Source organism: Sorex fumeus, unplaced genomic scaffold (assembly GCF_029834395.1).
Source record: "Sorex fumeus unplaced genomic scaffold, SorFum_2.1 ptg000014l, whole genome shotgun sequence".
NCBI classification, from domain to species: Eukaryota; Metazoa; Chordata; class Mammalia; order Eulipotyphla; family Soricidae; genus Sorex; species Sorex fumeus.
In genome coordinates, this window is record NW_026606071.1 from 3121666 (window position 1) to 3144576 (window position 22911).

The 22911-nt window shown below is 33.7% G+C and overlaps 1 protein-coding gene across 1 annotated transcript in view; it reads left to right on the top strand.

Moving 5' to 3' along the window:
- FSIP2 (fibrous sheath interacting protein 2) overlaps positions 1–22911 on the top strand; it is an 89232-nt gene that overhangs the window by 44010 nt on the left and 22311 nt on the right. Inside the window, exons 11-12 of the mRNA XM_056111959.1 lie at positions 14–8876; positions 10670–20130. Coding sequence (XP_055967934.1) covers positions 14–8876; positions 10670–20130 — 18324 coding nt within the window. The remainder of the gene's footprint in view (positions 1–13; positions 8877–10669; positions 20131–22911) is intronic.

Below are 22911 nucleotides of genomic sequence, written 5' to 3' on the forward strand. Positions count from 1 at the left end.
GCCTTTTTCTTAGGTAACTTCTAAAGAACTGAATAGTATAATTCAGAATGTAATGACCTGGGTTGTAGCTACAGTAACCAGTATATTATACCCAGCCATCACAAAGTATGAAGAAAGGCTGCAGAATACTTCATACCGGGTGTCCGATGATTCTGTCCTCTCTTCAGATAGTTCAAGTTTCTGTAGTACATGTAGTGATGAATTTACTTATAAAAGCTATACAACTGCAACACCTAAAACATTTAAGAGAGATCCCTGTACCATCGCAGTTGATGTATCAGTAAGGAAACCAGCCACACCTTTAAAACCACCTTCTGCCCGTGTGGAAAGGACAATTGTGAAAAAAAACTATCACACGCCAGGACAAACTATAACAACTCAACTTGAATGTAAAAAACCAAAAATGATATGTGATGAGATACTCCTACGTAAAAACGATACTACCCTTATAATACCATTTGATAAAGAAGTCAAAAAATCTAAGGATGCTACTACTGAAACAGACAGCTTAATAGGTGCATTGCTTTCTGATAGAAAGGCAAAAGCCCTGAATGAATTGGAAAAGTTAAAAAATGTTTTTGTTAACTTTAAATGTTACTTAAAAGGGGAAACTCAACTGATTTTAGAAAGCATATTTCATGAACTAATGTCTGATTTGAAACAAGCCATTCCCTCTATTTCTTCTGTTACTGCTGAAGTTTTTGTTGACCAATGTGAGAGTGAAAAGGAAGAGTTGTCCTCGAATGCTGATGTCTCTGCAGTAGCTTCAGAGATTGTGGACAACATACTTGATAAGCTACATTTTGCAGTGGAGAAAAGATGTGTTGAGATATCTTCTCAAGAAGAATTTTCAGACAACAATACATCAAACTTAGTACACAGTGGAGAAAATCCCACTTCATCAAATGGAAAACCTTCACGGTCACCCATGTCTGATATTGCAGAAGATATAGTACATGGAATTTTAGAAAAGCTAATGACTCTTACATATTGTAATCAAAATGAATCTCATCATATTGAAAATGCAACCAAACTTTCAGAGCAAATAAATATGTTCCATGAAAAAACCAACAAAATAAAATGTAATACTGAGCCTGATGAGGCTAATTTAATTATTAAAGAAGAAATACAAAATTTAGTATCAAAAATTTTTTCAGAGTCCTCTTTGGTTGGTCACATAGAAGAAGCAATTGGTACGATATTAGAATATATACAAGCTGAACTTAATAATGACAGACTTTTTGCATCTGAAGAAACAATTGTACTTCTTCAGCTACTTGATGATATCTTTACTGAACTCCATAAGAAGGCACAAAAAGTGAATGTTCAAAAATGTAAACATTCTATGCTAAGAAATTCTTCTGTTAATGAAGAAAAGTACAGACTAACTGGCACTAGATTAGCCAGTAGTTGTCAGTCAGGAAGACCATTTTCACCTATTAATGTTCCTGGCATGGTCCTCTATTCTGATGATAATAATGAAGAAATAGAAAATATTGTAAAAAGTGTAATCAATTCATCTTTCATAGATGAAGATAAAAAGTCAGAAGAACATACTCCTGAGAATTTATTCACAAAAGGAAACATATGTTTTGAAAATAGAAGAAATAGAAAATCACCAATAAAATCAGCTAGAAAAAGTAGCAGAGTTGCCTTTTCTGATAGAGAATTAAAGACTGATCTGCCACTTTTTCACAGTGAAGATATTTTGGAGGAAAAACCCTGTTTTAATAAGGATAGCACGATTTTCACCCAAGATCAAAAGCACCAAATACAAAAGACTTCAGAAAACACAGTTAAATGTATTTTAACAGAAATGCTTGAGGATTTATCCTCTGTTCCTCCTGGTTACTTAGACAGCAATACTGGAAAGAAAATTTCATTTTTTCCTTCAGAAAAACCTCCAGGATTATCATATCAAGAATGGACGGATCAGATGTTCTCTATATCGGAAATTAGTACAGTGGTCCAAAAAATAACAGACGATATATTAGATATACTCATGAGGGCATCTGACTGCATTCCCAATATAATAAAAAGTGCCTCATCAATTCATAAAAATGTTCAAGATAAATCTGACACACACCACAAGGTTGAAAAAGCACCGAAGAAAGAGGAATTACACATATGGTTTGACAGTGAAACGAAGATGAAATGTTTATCTTCGTTTAATTTGGATCCTAAAGATCCATCCTTTTTAAAATTTTCAGAAAATGAACCTGAACTTATAGATGGCATTAATGATCAGATTATTGACACAGTTTTAAAAAGACTGAAATTATTCATCTGTCCAAAGTTGCAAACGACCTTTAAACCTTCACTTATGGAACAACCTGCGTTTCAGTCTCAACTTAGTAATTACACAACAAAAGTGGTAAATATTGTTCTGCATGCTATCCAGAATGAACTAGAATTAGGTAAGAAAAGCCTAAAACATAGGGAAACAGACTGTACCCAATCTCTTTCAAGTAAAGGATATATTTATGACCATGATGAATTGGAATCTCTTCTCTCAAGTATTGATGATGAGAGTATGGCATCCCCATTATTAACTTCTATCTGTCAGTTGCTTCAAGGTAGACAGTCAGCTGAAGGAGATACTTTATTCTCCTCAGACAAGCCAGTACCCGGAACTTCATATGGACTTGCTGGCACTGGTAAACAAAATATTTTGCCAAATAGACATAATAAAAAATCTTTAAAAAATTTTTTTCCAACTCCATGTTCTTTCAACAGTGTATCTAATGGAAAAGAAAACAAAGAGAATACCACTTTGCAAGTGTTAGATAGCATTGGGGAAACACTACGTGAAATGTTACGGAAAATCATAGGAACCCATCCACACTCCCTGATATCTTGCACTGACCTCAACAGGGAGAGAATGAAGGATGATCAGCAAACAACTATTGAGCTGAAGTCTAATATTCAGTGTATTTCCCAAACAATTTTAGACTGTATTCTTGCAAAACTGTGTAATGTCAACACAGATAACAGTTTTACAAGCCCTGGATGTAAAGCTTTTTTAGAGTCTCCTGACACTGACAGCCTATCATTTGTTTCAATTACTGAAGAAATTGGCAAATGCCTTGAAATTATCTCTAACATAGTCTCTAGAATGGTTTTGAAAGGTAACACAGAGGTAATTAAAAGCATGGAAAAAACAACTACTTTAACATCCAAAACAGCAGAAACAAAAGTACTACATCCAAATAAACTGAAAGATGTGGCTTTAGATATTCTTAATGTGGTTTTTGATAATTTGGAAAGGTTTGCCAATGTCAATTTAGAAAATTCTTACTCTATTGATGATGAAAATAAGAAATTCAGTGAGATGAAACGTGAAAGTACCAATGTTTTGGGAGACACAAATGAAGGAAAAATGCAATTTCCTTTATACATGCATGCAAAGAAAATAGCAAAAACTGTTTTGAAAGCTATTCAAACAGAATTAAATATGAACTCATTAGATTTGAGAGCTAGTATAAAGAACATGGCACCTGAGAGACAAGTTATTAAGAATATAGTTAATTCAATTTTAAATGCAGTATCTTCAGGTATATTTAATGAAACACAACCTGAAGAGACAGAAACAAATAATTTTCATTACAAACCAACCTATGGAAATTATCTTCCTGGAGGAGGTGAAACAAATTCAAATGTAGAAGATGCTGCACAAACAGAAGAATTAAATGGAGAAAGAACATTGCAAAGAGAAGAAACTCAATCAAATTCTCTTAAACAACGAATTTTGGAGAGAACCTTAAGTAAAATTGAAGTGAAACTCAAAGAACCACAGAAATCTCCAGTTATTCCCATTGTAAGAAATATTTTAAATGAAATATTTCAGGGTGCTTTGATAAATCAATTAAATATGCTTCCCGTTTCTAACTTGAGTGCCTTACCTCACAATGTTAATGAACCCATTGTTCAAACATCCATTCAATTTATAGACAAAACAATGAGCCCTTTAGTTTCTGAAACAGATGTCACTGTAGTGGCAGATGATGTGGTTAGAACCATATTTCAGAAACTCTTTATAGCTGCCATGACAGAGAGAAATACAAATGAAAGTAGATATAAAACCATCACCTTTTCAACAAACGTTTCTTTTCCTGAATATACATATGGCGGAAATTCCTCCATTACTATACTGAATAAGAATCCATGTACTCTCCAGTCTAGAGTCACTGTTGACAAACAAACCAAAATCAATGTAGTTGAAGATATTGTAAAGGCAGTATTGACATATTTAGAAACCTTTGCTACTTTGAAGGTAAAATCTCTCTTTTGTCATCAAATCAACTTCACAGTTTCGACTCCTTTACCTAATCAGTCAGATAAGAGTATGGTAAACAAGGCATTGTCATCCAAAGATTCAAGTTCTGATGATTCACTTTCCTGTAGCTTAGTGGATCATATTACATCACAAAACACCAACTCATTGTCTCATCTCTCTTTAAATAAATTAAATGTACATGCTACAGAAGTGGCTAGAAAAATTTTACAAGGAATCAAACATGAATTAGATAAAGAAATGGAAAGTCCTCTCATAACTCAGAATATTGTGGTTTCTGAAAACATTGCAAGTCAAATCGTTAACACAGTATTAGATATTGTTTCATCTAAAAGCAAATACGACAAAAGCAATTCTGAAATAGAAATTGATTCAAATCATCAAGAAGGCATTATTGAAATGTTCTTTAATAAGACTGAATATCGGAATGTACTTCAGTTTCAAATACAGGATACCATTGAAGGTATTTTATGTGATATTTATGAAAAAACATTGTACCAGAATAATCTTTCATTTGGAAATCCTACTCAAAAATATAACATAGATGGTGAATATTCTGGAATGAATTCTGAAATGCTAATTGAGAGATCAAGAGGGATTGCTCCAAAACTTTCAGTTCCTAAGTCAGATGTTATTTTGATATCCAATGATATAATCGATATTGTTCTTCATAATCTCCGTTCTGCTGTCATGCTTGGTATAAATCCGAAAGACTCTACTTCTGTAAGTTTTCCCCTCACCATTTGTGATATGTTTCCAAAAACAGAATGGCAGCAATCGTTGATAGTAGGGTCAAAAAATGAAAGAAAAGCAGTGTGTATCCCACCTTCAAGAAATATAAAATCAGATTTAATGGATGATAAACAAATAACTAAAATAGAAAAAAATAACTCCAAGAATTCTACTCATGATATATGTGAAGAAAATGCTAACTTCATTACTAAAACAATTTTCAATAGGTTAGAATCCTTTGCCACAGAAAGAATAGATTCATTAATTACTCTTGCTTTCCAGTCTAAAGAAGACTCATTTGTTAACCGAGAACTGGAAGATTGTAAGCAAGATGACATTGTTCATGAATCAAGCCAAGTAGAATCAGATGTAAATGTTCTGAAAATATCAACTGAAACTCTTTCCACAGACTTAACTTTTGTCAATTACAGAGAAAAACTTGGACCAACAGTTCATCTATCACAAGCTAGTCTTAAGGAATATGCTGATATCATTGCCAGTGTCATTTTGAAACTTATTAAAAATTACTCAGATCTAGAAATCCAGAAAGCATATACATATCCAAACAACACTTCTTTCCAAGAAAATATTATTGTTAGTGAAATTGTCAACAGCATTTTAAAGATATTATATGATAAAAAGTCTGATAAGGAAATTAGTTTTTATTCAAAACATAATCCTAAATTATTTTCACCACAAACTTCATCAGATGAAATATTAATGGGACAAAAAGAAGACAATGCCAAAGTGTCACTCCTTTCACAGCATCCATTAGAAAAAAACAAAGAGATATTAGAAAATGAAAGTCAGAAAATTGTTCTGGAAGAAATATTTATGAGAAATGAAGAAACAAAACAAAAAGATAAAACTGTATTCTTCAGTGCAGTGGAAACAGTTTTATATAAAGTGCATCAAAGAATCATGGAAATCCTATATCACTTGCCTTCATTTAGTGAAACCCCCCACCTTATAACTAATTCTAAAATTAGAACAGACACAACAAAGAAAAATGTATTTCAATCACAAATTAACAGTGTAGCAAATGACATCCTTGAAAGTATTCTGGAGAAAATGTATTCTGTTGTGTTGACATCAGTATATGAATATAATAAAAGTAGAGAAGTAGAAACACCTGATCCTGATATATTATTCAAAAAACCACCATGCATCAGAGAGAATAAAGAGGTGAAAGAGTGTAATTCTACTGAATATGTCGTACCACAGGTTTATCCTCATGCAGGTAATCAGAATGCCTCTCTATTTGAAAAAGCTCCTTTGCAATACTCACCATCACAAGTAGGAAAGGATTTAGTCCAAATGGTTCTCAGTAAGATCACAAAATTTGCTTCATTTCACTTAAATGAATCCCTGTGTCTTAACTGTCATTCTGAGGAATTGCTGAAAAATTCCAAAGTAAACGCAAAGGGCAATCCTAGGCCAGGTTTCAAAACAAATTTAAAAGCAAAATCAAAAGTTAATTCTTCACCTAAATTAAAAATAAGACCACATATAGGATCTAGCAGTGCTAAAGTCAAAAACAAGGCAAAATTGGGTCCTGGAGAAAAGACTCTAAAAGATACCTGGTCAAAACCTGATGTTGGCTTGCCACACATCCTATCAACAGGGGATGCCAAAAATATACTGCAGACAAAATTGCCTATTTCAGAACTAAAAATGCATGCCAGTGATATTGTAATAGAAATTCTGAGGCAAATTGTTAAAGAATTTGAAAGAGTGAAGCAAGCTAGAAGGTTACCATCTGATAAAATTATAGAGGCAAATAAAATTGTTAATACAATTTTGCAAGGATTACGTGCTGCAAATAACCACACTATTGCTCATCCGGTTAAATTTTCACATCTGGATGATCTCAAACATTCACAGGACATTATTGGTGGAGGACACCTTGGCAAAACTCAAGCATGTTTTTACTTGGAAAATGTTTCTTCACAGCTGGAACAGATTTTTTCTAAAGAAGGTATATTTAAAAAAATTGATGAATGGCAATCAGAATCAAATGACAAAGAAAATGAAAAATGCAGTTTATTGATGATAGCTGAAACTATTTTAACTGAAATTTCAATAAAAGCACAAGATTTAGAATATCCTCTTTCTCTATTAAATTTGGCACATCATTATGATTGTGAGACCAGATTTGACAATCATTTTAGGGAAACTTCAACCAGAGCTGAAGATACTAAAACACAAATTAATACGTTTGGAAGAAAAATTGTTGAACTGCTATTTGAAAAGTTACAGCTATGCTTTTTATCCCAGATGCCATCTCCAGATAGTAAAGAAACTCCAGTAAGCAGGATTAAACACTTTGCTACTAAAAGTAAATTTAGTTTTCCAACAAAGGGCACCCTCAGCAATGTGCCAGTCTACAACAAAAATATGAAGAATGAAATATACTTAGGGGCTAGCAACCAAATTATTCAAGAGATTGTAGAAAAGGTTTTAAACCTGTTGGAGTCATTTGTAGACTTGCAGTTTAAACGTATTTCTAAGTATGCGATTTCTGAAATAGTGAAAATGCCCATAGAAAACCTTTTTCCTGTTCAACAGCGGCTATTAAGCAAAAAGATGTTGCCAAAAGCACAACAGCTGAAGAAGTTTGATGAATCCAAATCAAATAATATTTATAAGGAAGACATAGAGAATACTCTTCTAGAAGTTCACTTGTTCCATTCAGAATTACTTACCTATGCCATTAATATTGTCACTGACATGCTTGCTCTACTTAAAAATAAACTTGACAGAGAAATAAGTCAAGAGGAACCATCTTCAGTTAGCATATTGAAAGAGAACATTGCAGCAAGTTCAATTATTGGTTCGCTAATAAGTCATTGTGCACATTTCCGTGAGTCTTTGATCAAAGATCTTCCAAAGGAGACTTTGTTCCAAGGAGTTGAAAATACTTACATTGTTAATCATGTAGAATTTGCATCTGATCTTAAAATTCCAATATCAAAATTAAAAGAAGGTAGTTTGGAGAATAATCTTTCATGTAATAATAGACCTAGTTTGATATTTATTTCAGATGAAGATATGAAAAGCAGATACAGGTCTTTATCGGCTTTACCTGCATATGGAAAAACCTCTGTAGAAAACAAAATTAAAAGCTCAGAACCAATGCAAAGACCTGAGTCACAACATATACCATCATGCTCTCAATACAACTTACAAGATTACAGCCCTAGATCTGACTTTGGCCCTTATAATCCAGATGTGAAAAGGAATAGCTGTCCCCCTGAAGGTAGTATCTTACAAAAACTGTTTAAAAAAGCAAACGAATCCACTGACACAGCATTAAAGGATGTGATGGCTTTCATAGAAGTGGGCAAAAGTGAAAATCCAAGAGTGTTTCATTATGAGAGCCTGAATTCTGTCACTGTGCCAAATCACATTGAGACAACAGTTTCTCCACTCAAAATATGTTTAGCTGCAGAAAATATTGTCAATACTGTGCTGTCAAGCTATGGCTTTCCAAGTCAACTTCACACAAATGAAAACATGGAAACAATCAAACCATTTTTCACATCAAAGCAAAAGCCCTTCTCTGTACTACCGGGAAAACAAATGAATGAAGACAAAAGTTTGCTAAGAATGTGTGATAAAAGAATCAGATATACATCTGAAGAAGAAAACATAAAGGTTGAAATAAAGGGAGAAAATATTCCTTTATTGCACAAATGGAAAACTAACTTGTACCCCAAAATAAAGACTGTGAAGGAATTGGATGTCCTTGCTTTTTCTGATCATGAACTGGGTCCAAATGAAATTCATTTGCTAGCAAAACATGTAACCACATCTGTGATCACACATTTTAAGAACTTGAAAAGTAGAGGTAAGCAAAAGAAATTATTAAATATAGAAAAAATTAACATTTTTCAAAGTTAAGCCCATTCAGTAATCTTTTTTACACTTTTAATGAATATGGCTTTCAGATATGAAGTATCTAGTTTCTAACTCTCAGTGATAAAAAATTAAGTTAAACTTTTATTTTTAATTAATTAATTTATTTATTTATTTATTTGCTTTTTGGATCACACCCGGCGATGTACAGGGGTTACTCCTGGCTCATGCTCTGAGGAATTACCCCTTGCGGTGCTCAGGGGACCATATGTGATGCTGGGAATTGAACCTGCATCAGCCATGTGCAAGGCTACTGCCCTATCCACTGTGTGATCACTCCAGCCCCAAAGTTAAACTTTTATATGGTTTTAAATCTTAAAACTGCCTGTTGTTCCTTTTTATATAAATTCAAATTTTAAAAATGTGATTACTTAGAAGTAGAGGATTTTTTTAACATCAGAGAATTTTTACAGTTCTCATTCATGATTTCTTACTAGTTGTATTGAATGTATAATTAACTGATACAGATAATTCATTTCTTTGAGAGATTTACTATTTAGCATTATCAGTCTATAAAAACAGAGGTATTAAACATTTTGTTTTGTTTTCAGTCTGGTAATTGGAAATTGTTTTTAGTTATAGTACTCTTAAACATTTAAGTCAATTAAATCTCTTTAAAAAGTTACCTGTATTCTCCCCTAAGAATGCCTATTTGTATTAAGTTGAATCACATAGTTTTTATCAAAACTTATTGATCTAGAAATATAATAGACCTGAACCTGACCAATAATTCTAGCTGCAAATTAGTTGTTACATACTAGTCTAGAAACTTCACATGTTAATCATTTGAATAAGAGAATTCATACTACCAATATTGTCCACGAGCACAAAACGGTTATCTTCCTCCATTGAAACTGATATTCTTTCATGAAGGAAAGTTTTGTGTCTGTAATTGATATCTCAGATAGAAAACTTCCAAACACAGTATAATTTAATGTGGAGAAATATCAAAATGGGAAAGAGTTCATGAGTCTGTTTCATTGGTATTTCACTTGATCAAATGTATCTAATTTCACATATATGCAAGGCCTCCATTCACACTTCCCTTCTATATGGAATACTCTTTCCTCACTCTCTGTCTCAATATGACCAAATCTTGTCTAACCAGTCAAAACTAATAGAAAATCACTTTCCACATGACCTGATTTCATTCCACACTCAAAGATATATACTTGACTAAATACTGAGGATGTTCTGAAGAAATAGTTATGTTCTAGATGCTACTGCAAGAACTTGTAATTAACAAATAGTTATATGATTTGCAATGAATAATTCCCTGTTGAGTAGAAATAGGGTCCTGTATTCCTGGCTAGTTGAGACTGCAGCCATCTGACAAACTGTAAGAATTAAAGCACTACTGATATTTCAATAAAAAAAAAGCTCCTACCTCTTTTTTCACTCTTAAATTTGAGTTGTTACTTAACTACACAATTACTTAGCACTCTTACCAGAAATATAGCATAATATTAAATGTTTTGTCTCAAGATTTTCAAATAACAATGTGGAGTTTCTTTGAGATCACTGAAAACAGGATAGGGTAGAACACTAAATTTGGAAATCATTTTTCTGCTCTAGCTAAGTCCTAAACATGTAAGAAAAGTGTGAAATTTGACCAAAAGAAAGTGTGGTATTGTCCAAGAAAATTTTATACTTAATTGTTTATAGTTAAGATTACACATAAGACATTTTATGAATGCTAAAATTGATAATGTTTTCTATTTTAAGTTTTCAGTGAGACAACAATGTCTATTATTCCTACATTGTCAAGGAAAAACTATGAATCAAAACAGCCTTCAAGAAATATATACAATGACTCTTCACTTTATCAACTTTGTGAGCATCTCAGTGACTCTGTAATTTCCCACTTAATTTCAAACATTTCTGATATTACTAAAGATGATAGTGAAAAAAAGAAGACACAGAAAAGCCAAGACAAAGTATGTAACAAGATCATTTCAGTTGACTCTCAACTGTTTGAAAACAAGACTACTTCAATTGGAGAACTTGCTTTACGTATTTCTGATATTATTACTGGAATTCTCCTCAATTGTAACATTATACAGGACAACATGTCACAAAAACATTTTTCTTTAAGAAAAAAGTATGTGTATTGCCCTGAAATATTTGCTGCTGACTTTAATGATCTTTTCCAGGATATCTTAATTGGAATAATTGATGTACTATCCAAAGAAATTGGGTTAAATTGCCACCTTGAAGAAAATGGGAGAGGATCATTTCCGATGCTTAGTAACTTTTGTGTGCCTGTTTGCAATGAAACAAATCCCATGGAAAGGCAAAAAATGTCTACAGATTGGAAATCATCTACTCACCAGCTTGATCGTATAATCAAAAAAAATAAATTAAATTATCTGGCATATAAGTTAGACAATCTTGTTGGTAACCTAAAGAATCAAGAATCCAAAGAAATAGTGAATAAGGTTTTTAATATTGTTGTTGATTTATTTTTGCCAGATGAGAACCAAAATGAGGTTACAGATTCTGATAAAGTAGCAAGAACTTTTTTCTTATCCTCAAATGATTGCATGCCTGGAAATAACCTAGGTCTCACCTCCAAATCAGTTTTTCTTTTAAATGTAGTTTGTGAGAAACTTATCAGAACACTTTTAGAAAAATGCACAAACACTCTCTATGAAAATCTTGATAATGGGGCACTTTCTATTGAAACATCAGAAGAACAGTGCCAGCTTTTAGAGATGTTTCACAGTGTAGAAGATGAAGAATTTGATTATCAAAAAAGAATTAGGGACTGTGAACAATTTCAAGAATATTATATGTCAGACTTTTTGGGAAATTTGGCAGAAATGAATCAAGATTTATTGTTATCAGACTCTCTGCTTACTGATATTTCCCACAACTTAGTTAAATCACTGATGGATAGTCTATCTCACAGTATAGAATGTCCCCAAGGTCCACCTCCTGCAAACAAGCATTTAAAGTATAGAACAAGAGAAATAAATTCTAACTTCATAAAAACAAAGAACCCTGAATTAACAGAATTAACACAAGACAAAGGCTCTATAAGATTCACAAATGATAAACATTTTGCTTTGAGAGATTCCCTGGGTGATGGTATCAAGAGGCGTGACTCCAAAATATCAGTACCATTTGGCAAAAAATATTCATTAAAATTGCCTAATTTATCACATATTAACAGAAAGGGACTAAACAATATGGATACACAAGCAAATCAGAATCAGTTATACTTAGGAGAAATGAATACCAGTACCTATTCAGCAACGTTTTTGGAGGAAATAATTTCAGGACTGTTTTTTAATCTCTCCATTTCACTTTGGGGTCAAAATGAGCATATCACTGTGACCAGGCTCAACGAAATGAATACATCCTTTATCAACAAAGTGGTGAATCTGTTTAATAATGCTCAAGTCACTGTTTTAAGGAACGCTGACGAAAAGTTGTGTTGCCCACCATTCCATAAACAAATTGTTAGTAGGATTGTTGACTCAGTTTATTATGATGTATTGCAACAATATAAATTGGAAGCTACCTGTGGTGGTAATCTGGCACATGGGAATACCTCAATAGTAGAACAAATAGCTAATGACATATTGTTAGAGGTTTTAGACTATCAACTTCCAACTTGTTTGAGGGCAAAGCTTACGTCTAGTTCATATCACCCTCTCAGTGCTGAAGTTATATTGGAAAAACTTCAAAGTAAACTGAAAGAATTCACTTTTCAACATGAAGTTTCACGCTATAGCACCATGTTATCATCTTCATTTTTAGAAGATATCATTAGAAGACTCTTGCCACAACTCATTCCTCCACCCAAGAAGACTTCCTCTTTGGGTAAAAGCTCTCACTTAAATAAAGATTTTAATGAAATGTTCACCTATGTAGTAGATAAGGTTAAGTCAGCCATTTCAAAACATAAAATTTTGTTCACTATATATGATAATCAATGCCTATATTCAGAAAAATACCTCCAAAAGATGGTGGATTCTGTTTACAGTAATATTGTGCAGATGGATGACTCTCTTGTTTCATTACAGAAAAGTATAGTTAGCCAATGTCCCATCATGGTTGACCAAATAGCCAGTCTTATTATCCAAGAGATTATTGAAAATCATCTCCAACCATTTTTGCAGGGAGAGGACTTATCTCGTCCAAAATCTCCATTGGATGCAATATCAAATATGGTTAAGCAGGTTATCAGTGAATCCATAGATTCTCAGAAACCCTCAAAACTATCACACCTGGGGGTTTATCCTGATAAATTTGTAGAGGAAATTGTTGCCAGACTTTTATCAAAAATTTTTAATACAAGGCATAACACTGAAACTGATATGGAAAACATGTCACAGAAATTAGTAAAGTCAATAAATAGACATTTTGGGAGAACTGAAACTCACATTGTAAATGATGATAGGGAACAGTGTTATCCCTCTGTAGATAATGATATTGTTGATGAACTTGTCACTTCAGTTTATGTAAATGTTTTAAAACAACAAGGGCTGCACCCTGAAGTTGATGAAGCACCTGGAAACAGTGATATTTTTGTGGAAAATATTACCAATTTAGTTGTAGAAGCAATTTCAGATTACCTCCTCCATCCATTATTTTCTGGGGATTCTTCTACTTCTTCCTACTCTATTTCAGCAGCTGAAAATATTGTTCACAGTATTATTGATAATGTGAGTAAATCTACTAAGACAAGTCAAAATTTATCTCCATATAACACCTTGCTTCCATATACATTTTTGGAAGACATGGTCAGAGGACTATTATATAGAATCTTTCCTTCTGCATCTAACATTTCAATCAAAGAAATTCCAAAAGAGAGATCAAATGATAATTTCAATGAAATTGCTTCAAAGCTAATCAGCAACATTAGAACGAAAATTTCCCAACATGAAATTAGATTCTCAAAAGATGAAGAAGCCAAATGTGTTTATTCAGAAGATGAGGTTCAGCATCTTGTTGACTCAGTATTTAAGAATATTTCACAAAACCCTGAGTTTGAAGAATCACCTGAGCAGAATATCACAAGTGTTAATGATGATCTTATTGATAGAATAGCAGGTTTTATCATTAAACACATATGTCAAAAACATCTTCTGCCATTTGTGGGTAGAAAGCAGTTGACTTCTTCAGACAAACATTGTGATGCGAGAAAGAATTGTTTTTATGCAAATAGCTATTCCTCAACTTTTTTGGAAGATGTTGTCTCTGGGATTTTAAGTAGAATATTCCACAGGGCGTTAGGCATTGTACAAACTAAACCATTAAGAGATTCAGATGATGAACTGTTTGACAAAGCTGAAAAACTCATTCATTTGATAGCAGAGGAATTTTCAAAAGCTGAAGTTAGCATTATAGAGAATGCTGAAGAGAAATATTGTTTGCCTCCAGTGGCCAAAGAAGATGTCAAAAATGTTATTGACAAAGTGTATAGCAAAGTTTTACAAGAATATGAAATGGAAATATTGCCTGATAAAGATTTTCTTAGTGACACAAAGACATTGGCTGCAAGGATAACTAAAATCATACTGACTGAATGCTTTGGGTTCCAAATTCATGCAAATATTATAGCAAAGCTTCCTTTTAAGTCACACTCCAAACTCAATACAGATGCTTTGATTAAAAGACTGCAGTGTGACATTGTTAAATCAAAACACCGAAGACAGTCTCCGACTATATATACTACTATGTTGTCACATTCTGATTTGGAAAAAATTGTCACTCAGCTTATGTCCCACATGAATCCACTAGCCTGTAGTACAGAACACTCAGAAATTTCTCAATCAGATTTTAATAATAAGGTAATAAAATTGATAACTGAAATCATGTCTATAATTTCAAACCATGCAATATGCATTACGAACCATGGGAATGAACAAAATTTAATTTCAGAAAAAGATATTCAGTCTATGGTTGATTCTATTTATGCTGATCTTTCATATTCAAATACTTACCGCTCTCTTACAAAAGATAAGAAGGGAGTTAGTAGCATACCTGTTTCCAAAACAGCAAGTTTTATAATAAAAGAAATCTTTAACCATCATCTGCAGTCATTTTCATCTGAAAATAAAACTTGTTTCTCAGGTACAATTGATCAAACTTCTAAAAAGACAACAAAAGATCCTAAACAAAAAGAACTGTCTTTCATTGTGAACTCAACCTTCTTCTTTGAACAAGTAATTTCTGAGCTCTTAGGTAAACTCTTTTATGCATTCTCACAAAATGTTTTGGCTGCTGAAAACCCAAATACAGTAAAAGTCCAAATTACTGACATTGTTACAACATTAGTAAAATCAATTATTCTCGAGTTCACCAGATCAGAGATTTTACTTGCAGATAATTTTGATAAAGCTATGTGTTTTTCAGAACTATATAAAGACATGGTTAAAAAAACAGTGAATCTAATTTATGAAAAAATATTAGATGAATATCAATCTATGGCTCATATACACATGGCTATGCAATGTGACACTGTTTGTTTTGGAAAGAAAATATATCATTTGCTGTTGGAAAAAATGTATGATTATCAAGTAGAATCATTGGTTTCAGAAGAATTGATATCTTCTTCCTATTCTTCCCTTAAAGCTGATAATATCATAAAAAATGTGGTAAATAATGTTATGAAGGATGGCCATGTCTTGCCATCATGCGTTACTGTGTTGTCTCGTCCTGTTTTAGAAGATATGATTTGCAAGCTTTTAGTACATCTCTTCCCTTCAACCAATATAGAAACTAAATCAGACAAGGAAGAAATTTACTCAGATTATGAATTTATGGATGCAGCTTCAAAGCTGACTGATGAAATCATAGAAGAAATTTCTGAACATGAGATCCATCTTGCTGTGGCAGAGCAGAATGCAGAAAGTGTGCAATTAGATGAAATTGAAGATTTTGTTGACTCTATATGTAACAATATTTTGAAAAAATCTGAATTTGAAGTTGAAATACAAAAAAGTAAAACTAAAAAAGGAGATTCATGTCTTACTAAAATAGCTGGTTTTATCATAAAAGAAATTATGGATCATCATCTGCAACCATTTTTACATGATGAAAAATCATCTTCTGTTAACTTACCTGATTCTAGCAATGTCTCCATTCTCACTAAACATGGAAAAGAAAAGAAACATCCTTCACTATATTCAGCAAAATTTTTGGAAGATGTAGTAGTTAACCTCGTTCATAAATTTTATTGTCTTCCAAGTAAGATTGAAGATTCTGAAAAAAAAGAAATGGCAGAACCAGACACTGTTGGGTTGGCTATGAAATTTGTAAACTCTCTGATAGAAGAATTTAGGAAGAGTGAAATTAAAGTTCTACCAAATGCTGAAGAGAAATTTTCTTTTCCATCGATTGATAAAAAGACAGTTGATATGGTATCCAATTTTGTGTATGATCAGTTCATAGGAAAGTATGGATCAAGTAATGTTCAGAATGACAATAAAAACAACTCTTTTATAGAAAATGTTGCTTCTTTACTCCAAAAGGCAATCTCTACATTCAAGATTCAAACTTTATTTTCAGGAGACTGGTCTTCTACCTTCTTTGCATTTCTAAATCCAGATAACATCACTGAAAGAGTTCAAAACCTTTCACAGAAAATTCCAACTGAGGTAAGTGAATGTCTAAAAGGAGACCAGTTCACTTTGCCAGAAAAACCACAGAAGCACATTTCTCTAACCTCAGATCAGAAAAACCTGTTGAATCCTTTGAGAACGGATAGAAATAAACCCAGTAAAAAGAAAAGTTTCAAAACTGAGAAAACATCAACAAAAAAGTCTGACAACCAAGACCTGAAATGTACTTCTATAACTAGTATTATGAAAAGAAAAATGGTAAGCCTATTATCAGGATCAGCTTCAGGTATGGCTAACAAAAAGCACAATGAAAATAGAACAGAAATACCAAGTCAGAAAGATGAGACTGCATCAGAAGTTACTTGTGCTAATGCTAGTGTGAAAAGCGAAGCTATTCCAGAGCAAAATTTGATTGTTACAGTTGAAAACAATAGACCTGAGAAGAAAGTTGAAAACAATAAGTCTGAGAAGAGAAGCATAACGGCTTTTAAAAAAGAGCAACAAGTTACTGGTGAATATGAACAAGCATTTACAAATGATACGGGCTCTAATAAAGACGCATATGAGTCAGTTTCTGTAATAGGCAATGAAAAGATTAACAAAAGACAAATCTCACTTAAAAAAGATGATAAATCCAGTGAGCTGGCTGTAGTACCCCAAATGAATGATAAACAGACGACAACAGAGCCAATGTTGGAAGCAGTCCCTCAGGAGGTAGATAGTATGGACAGAAAAGACTTCTACGTAGATACGCTTGACGATCTATACTCAGATTATGAGCATGTTCAAAATGTTACAGAAAATATTTATGACAATGTCTTGAAAATGTATCATTCTCAAGAAACAGTGAATTCAAGAACAAAAAGTTTTCCAAGGGACACAGCATCACTTTCAACTCAAGTGTCTGTCAGGGATTTTGAACAGTTTGTTACAGCCGAGAATTTACAACCCTCAGTTAATCAACATGCCACAGACAAAGAAGAGCAAATGAGACAGGAGCGGGAGCTGGAGGAAAAAGAAAAAATCAAAGTTAAGGAGATTAAAAATGAACCGATTAAGAATGACAATCTTCAGTACTCATCAAAGAGTAAACCTGGAATTTTTCCGGCTAAATTTCTAGAAGATGTTATTACTGAAATGATTAGGAAATTGATCTTTTCTTCCTCACCAGAAACAAAAACATATAAAAGTGAAAATGAAAAGGATGATGAAATTCAAACTGAGCTCTATAACACAGCTATACAACTTTTTGAAACATTATTAAAAGAATTTACAGATGCTCAAATCAAGGTTTTTAGTCCAGATAAGGAAAGTCAGTCTGTTTCACCTGTTGGTAAACTGTCAGTAATTCCTAAATTGCCTCCCACAAATACAGATGAATCATCATTCAGCATGTCTAAGAAACTAAGTGTGAATAAAATGTCAAATATGCATAAAATGAGTAAAAAACCCGCATCAAATAGAAGATCTTTCCTAGATAAAATATCAAAAATTGATAAAACATTGGTCAACAAAATTGTTCATTCCTCTATATGCAATATTTTGAAGGAATTCAAATCTCAGGACTCCATTTGTAAGAATATAAAAAGTAATGGAGAAAAGTTCGCCAAAAGATTAACTAGTGCAATGATAGATGAAATTTTTCGACATAAGCTTGATTCTCTATTTTGTGATGAAGTTTTAGCTTCAGAATGCTTGCCTCTGGAATCTAAGGATGTTGTTAAAACGATCCAAAAGATGGTTCAAACAGTAAGCAAAGAATGTCAAACATCATCACCATATACTATCATGCTGAATCATGAATTTTTAGATAATATGATCTCTGCTCTTTTATCTAAAATATTCTCCTCAGTATATAATGCCAAAGCAGAAACTTCAGAGGATGACTGGTTTACAGAACTGGATTTTCTTCAAATCAAGTTAGTAAGTACAATTAAAGCAGAGATCTCTAAAGATGATGATATTATTATACAGTATGTAGAATGCTTGCATCCCAATGATGATGAAATTATTAAAGTAGTGATTGATTCTATCTATAATAATCTTTTGTCACAGTTTGGATCACGGGATATAATAAGAAACTGTGTGTCTACTGGATGCAAAATTCTTTCAGAAACCATAGTGGATTTAGTTCTACGAGAAGTTACTGGTAATCAGTTGCAGAACTACTTTTCTGGAGAGCTAACTCCACATCAGTGTGCAGAAGTTGACAGTGTTGTTGAAAATATTCTTAAAGGTGTTATCCAAACTGTTAGTACTCCCCAGAATCGACTATCACATTGTCATGCATTGCCTTACAATATAATTGAAGAAATTGCTATAAAATTTTTAGCAAAGCTCCTGTCAATGTTTCCAAAAGCAGAGAAGGAAAAATCCAAATCTCTAGAAATTGAAATGCAAAATATAGCCTCAAAAATCTTAAATTCATTACAAGACTTTATCTCAAAAAGTAAGATTAAACTTGTACCACCAGTCAAGGAACTGCTTACTACTAACTCTGCCAACAATGCAATTATTGAAAAAGTTGTTGACTCTGTTTATACCCAAGTTTTAAAACATTCCGGCTCACTTACTTCTCTATTTAAAGATTTAATGGGTAAGAGCAATGTCCTATCTGATATAATAGGGTTTTTAATGATAAAGGAAGTTGCTAAATCTGAATTTCAACCTCAAGTAGAGGAAGCATCAAGTTCACAATTAGTTCTGGAAGCTGTCAAAATCATAGAAAAAGTGATCAAAATTGTGGATGAACATAAGTCTCCGGATAAATCTTTATCCAAAAAAGGTGTTAGGTTAGACATCACATTTTTAGAAGAAGCACTGGCCTTATTCTTGGCAAAAGTGCTAAAGTTGCCAAGTGCTTCAAGCAAAGAAGAAAAAAAATTATCAAAAACTGAGTTAAACAAAATTGCATCTCAACTGACAAAATCTGTGACAGCTGAAATTTCTGAAAGTAATATTAGTCTAATCACTTCTGATCCTGAAGAACACATTTTAAATTCAGAGAGTATAGAAATTATTTCTCACGTAATCGATACTGTATATAGTAAAGTACTGCAACAATCTGGAAACCAGAAACAATTTTATGATGATATAAGAGAGACAAACAATGTCTTCCCTAAAAAAGTGGCTAGTTTAATTATTCAAAGTGTTTCAAATATTTCATTAGATACTATCCTGCCTACAAGTTCCAGTGTACTTAGTGACCTAGACAGTTCCAGTATACTTAGTGACCTAGATATGAGTAGAATTATTGAAAAGGCAGAGGAACATGCTGACAATATGAGTCCTCAAGAGGATCGATATTCAGATATATTTTTAACTGAAAATGATTTAGAAGTTAAAATAATTCCACATATAGGGAAAAGACCACTCAAAATTGATCCAGACATTATCTCAGAACACTTAGCAGTAATTTCTGTAAAAACGCTACCTCTTGAGAAACTAAAGAAGGAATGTTTGAGAACCACAGGACATAGTATAACAGAGTTGAGAAAAGCATCAATAAGTGGGAAAAGTTACCAAATATCAGCATTATCTGTAGAGAAGTTAAAGAAAGAAAGACGAATCTCACTGGACAGAACAGGTCGACTAGATATAAAACCCTTAGAGGTAAGTGAAAGGGCAACCGCATAAAATAGTTCTCTGATCCTTTCTCAACTATATTTTTGTTTATTGACTAATTCAATAGGATAATTGATTATACCAATTTATTCATATATATTAATATAATTGGATGGGAATTCCAAATCACTCATTGCTTCACTCTAGAAGTCTCAAGCTATCTTCCCCAAGACAGTCAGTTATATCTAACATATTTTTAAGGAATAGGAATGTACCGTACTACACTGTCTGTCCATTGTTCATTGATTTGCTGGAGTGGGCCCAGTAATGTCTCCGTTGTGAGACTTGTTACTGTGTTGTTACTTGTTGTTACTGTGTTTGGCATATGGAATACATCACAGGTAGCTTGCCAGGATTTGCCATGTGGGTGAGATACTCTTGGTAGCTTGCCGGGCTCTCTGAGACGGGCAGAGTAATCAAATTCATGTTGGCCAAGTTGGCCGCGTGCAAGTAAAACACCCTACTGCTGTGCTATATAAGCTCATATGTATAATATATGAACATACTTTTAAGAAAATGGTACTTCCTAGTAGTATAGAAAAATATTAAGAAAGGCTAATAGAGTGGAAGTTAGAAAAGAAGTATCCAAGTTGGTAATTCTGTGTTTGTTGATGGATGTTGATTTTATATTTATACTGCTAGTCTTGAGTTTGATATTCTATTCAATGGCTCTTTGAAATACCTTTATATAGCCATAATAAAGAGCCATAAGAATCATATGTGATTGTATTCCTTCTGAATCTTCAAATGATAATGATCTCAATTATTGTTTTACTATTAAAAGTAGCACTGTAGCACTGTCATCCCATTGTTCATCGATTTTCTCGAGTGTATACCAGTGACGTCTCCATTGTGAGACTGTTGTTACTGTTTTGGGCATATCAAATTTGTCATGGGGAGCTTGCCAGGCTTTGCCGTGCCAGCGGGATACTCTCCATAGCTTGCCCGGCTCTCCAAGAGGAGCGAAGGAATCAAACCTGGGTCGGCCATATGCAAAGCAAACGCCCTACTCACTAGCAACATAAAAAAATTATTTTTATGTTCCTTACACTTGCAAAAGGAATACAATTTTTTTTCTCCTTCTTTTTGGACTTTGTTCAAAGCAAGAGCCTTACCCACTATACTATTGTTCTGGCTTGGTTGTTTTTATTTCTTGAGGAGCCTGTTTCTTGATTTTGCTTCTAAAAAAGATCATTTTTATGACACTCACTGAAAAACTGGCTTATGATATTTGAAATGGACATTGAGGCCTATAGTTAATCAATTCACACATTTTACATCTTGAAAGATATAGAAGTTGGATTATTTATAAGTGTTTTTCCTTTTATCTTTCTTTATACATTAAAAACCAGAAATGACATTTTATTAGGGAGGATAAATAAAATAAAGATTGATAGCCAAAAGTTTCTCTTGGAAAATATGTCCAAAGGAATGAGAGTGGAAAGATAAGGAAAAGACCCAAAGTCCTTTCAAGTTTAGATTATTGACTATTTCTAAAAGACATGATCATCACTTAATCACTTCACTTAACTTCCTGTTAGTCATCGATTTGCTTGAGCGGGCACCAGTAACGTCTCCATTTGTCCCTGTCACGTGCTAGTGTAGCCCAATGGCATCTGTTCACTCTGGGAACATGAAGACCCTCAAACCGATCGTTCATGATCTTGATGAAGAAGTCTGACCCTCTGGTAGGTGGGCGACCACGCAGTCTTTTGACATCCCGTGGAATCCATTTGGTAACTGCTCTAGTCCAGCGGTTGTCTTTAAATCTCATTACGTGACCAGCCCATCTGATTTTTGACACCTTGGCAAATGAGACAGCGTCCCTGATTCTTGATCGTTGATGGATGTCAGAACTCCGGATTCTTTCTCTCATTTGAGTGAAACGTGATATTCCAAGCATAGCTCTTTCTATTCTTCTTTGGGAGACCCAAAGAGCGTTCTCATCCTGTTTGCGTAGGGCCCAGGTCTCTGAGGCATATGTTAATGCAGGAAGAACAGTGGAATCAAAGAGATCGGCCCAGAGCCGGAGGTTCTTCGTCCTCTTAGCTATTTCTTCGACGTTCTTGAAGGTGTTCCAAGCCGCTCTCTTCCTCCTGCACAGCTCGGGTGCCAGGTGATTTGTCATGTTGACTTCTCGACCTAGGTACACATAGCTGTTGCATTCAGAGATGGTCGTTCCGTTGAGAGCGAATGGGGCATCAGGAACGAGGCTGTTTCTCATAAACATTGTCTTCCTAAGATTCAGCTGTAGTCCTACCTTTCCACACTCACGGTCGAAGTCGACCAGCATTTGTGCCGCTTGGCTGAAGTTTGGTGTTATTAAAACAATGTCATCAGCAAAGCGGAGGTGGTGTAGTTGCCGACCATCTATCTTCACTCCCATTCCTTCCCATTCCAGTCGTCGCATGATGTTCTCGAGGGTGGCACTGAAGAGTTTCGATGAAATGGTATCACCCTGCCGAACTCCTCTCTTGACATCAATGATTACTTCTTTGTAGAATGGTGAGATCCTGGTAGTGAATCTGCAATACAGCAATACAGTAACATTTTTCATTGGTTAGTAACATTTAGATTCAGCCAGAAATATAGGACAATGATTAAGGCATTTGCCTTACAATCAGCCTCATGGATTCAATCTCTCACTCCACATAAATTCCACTGGGCACCACTGGGAGTGAACCCTGAGCAAACAGCCAGGAGTGATCTCTGAGCTAAGCATGGTGTGGCTCAAACCCCCTCCACCAAAAATACAACTATAGGAGGAGG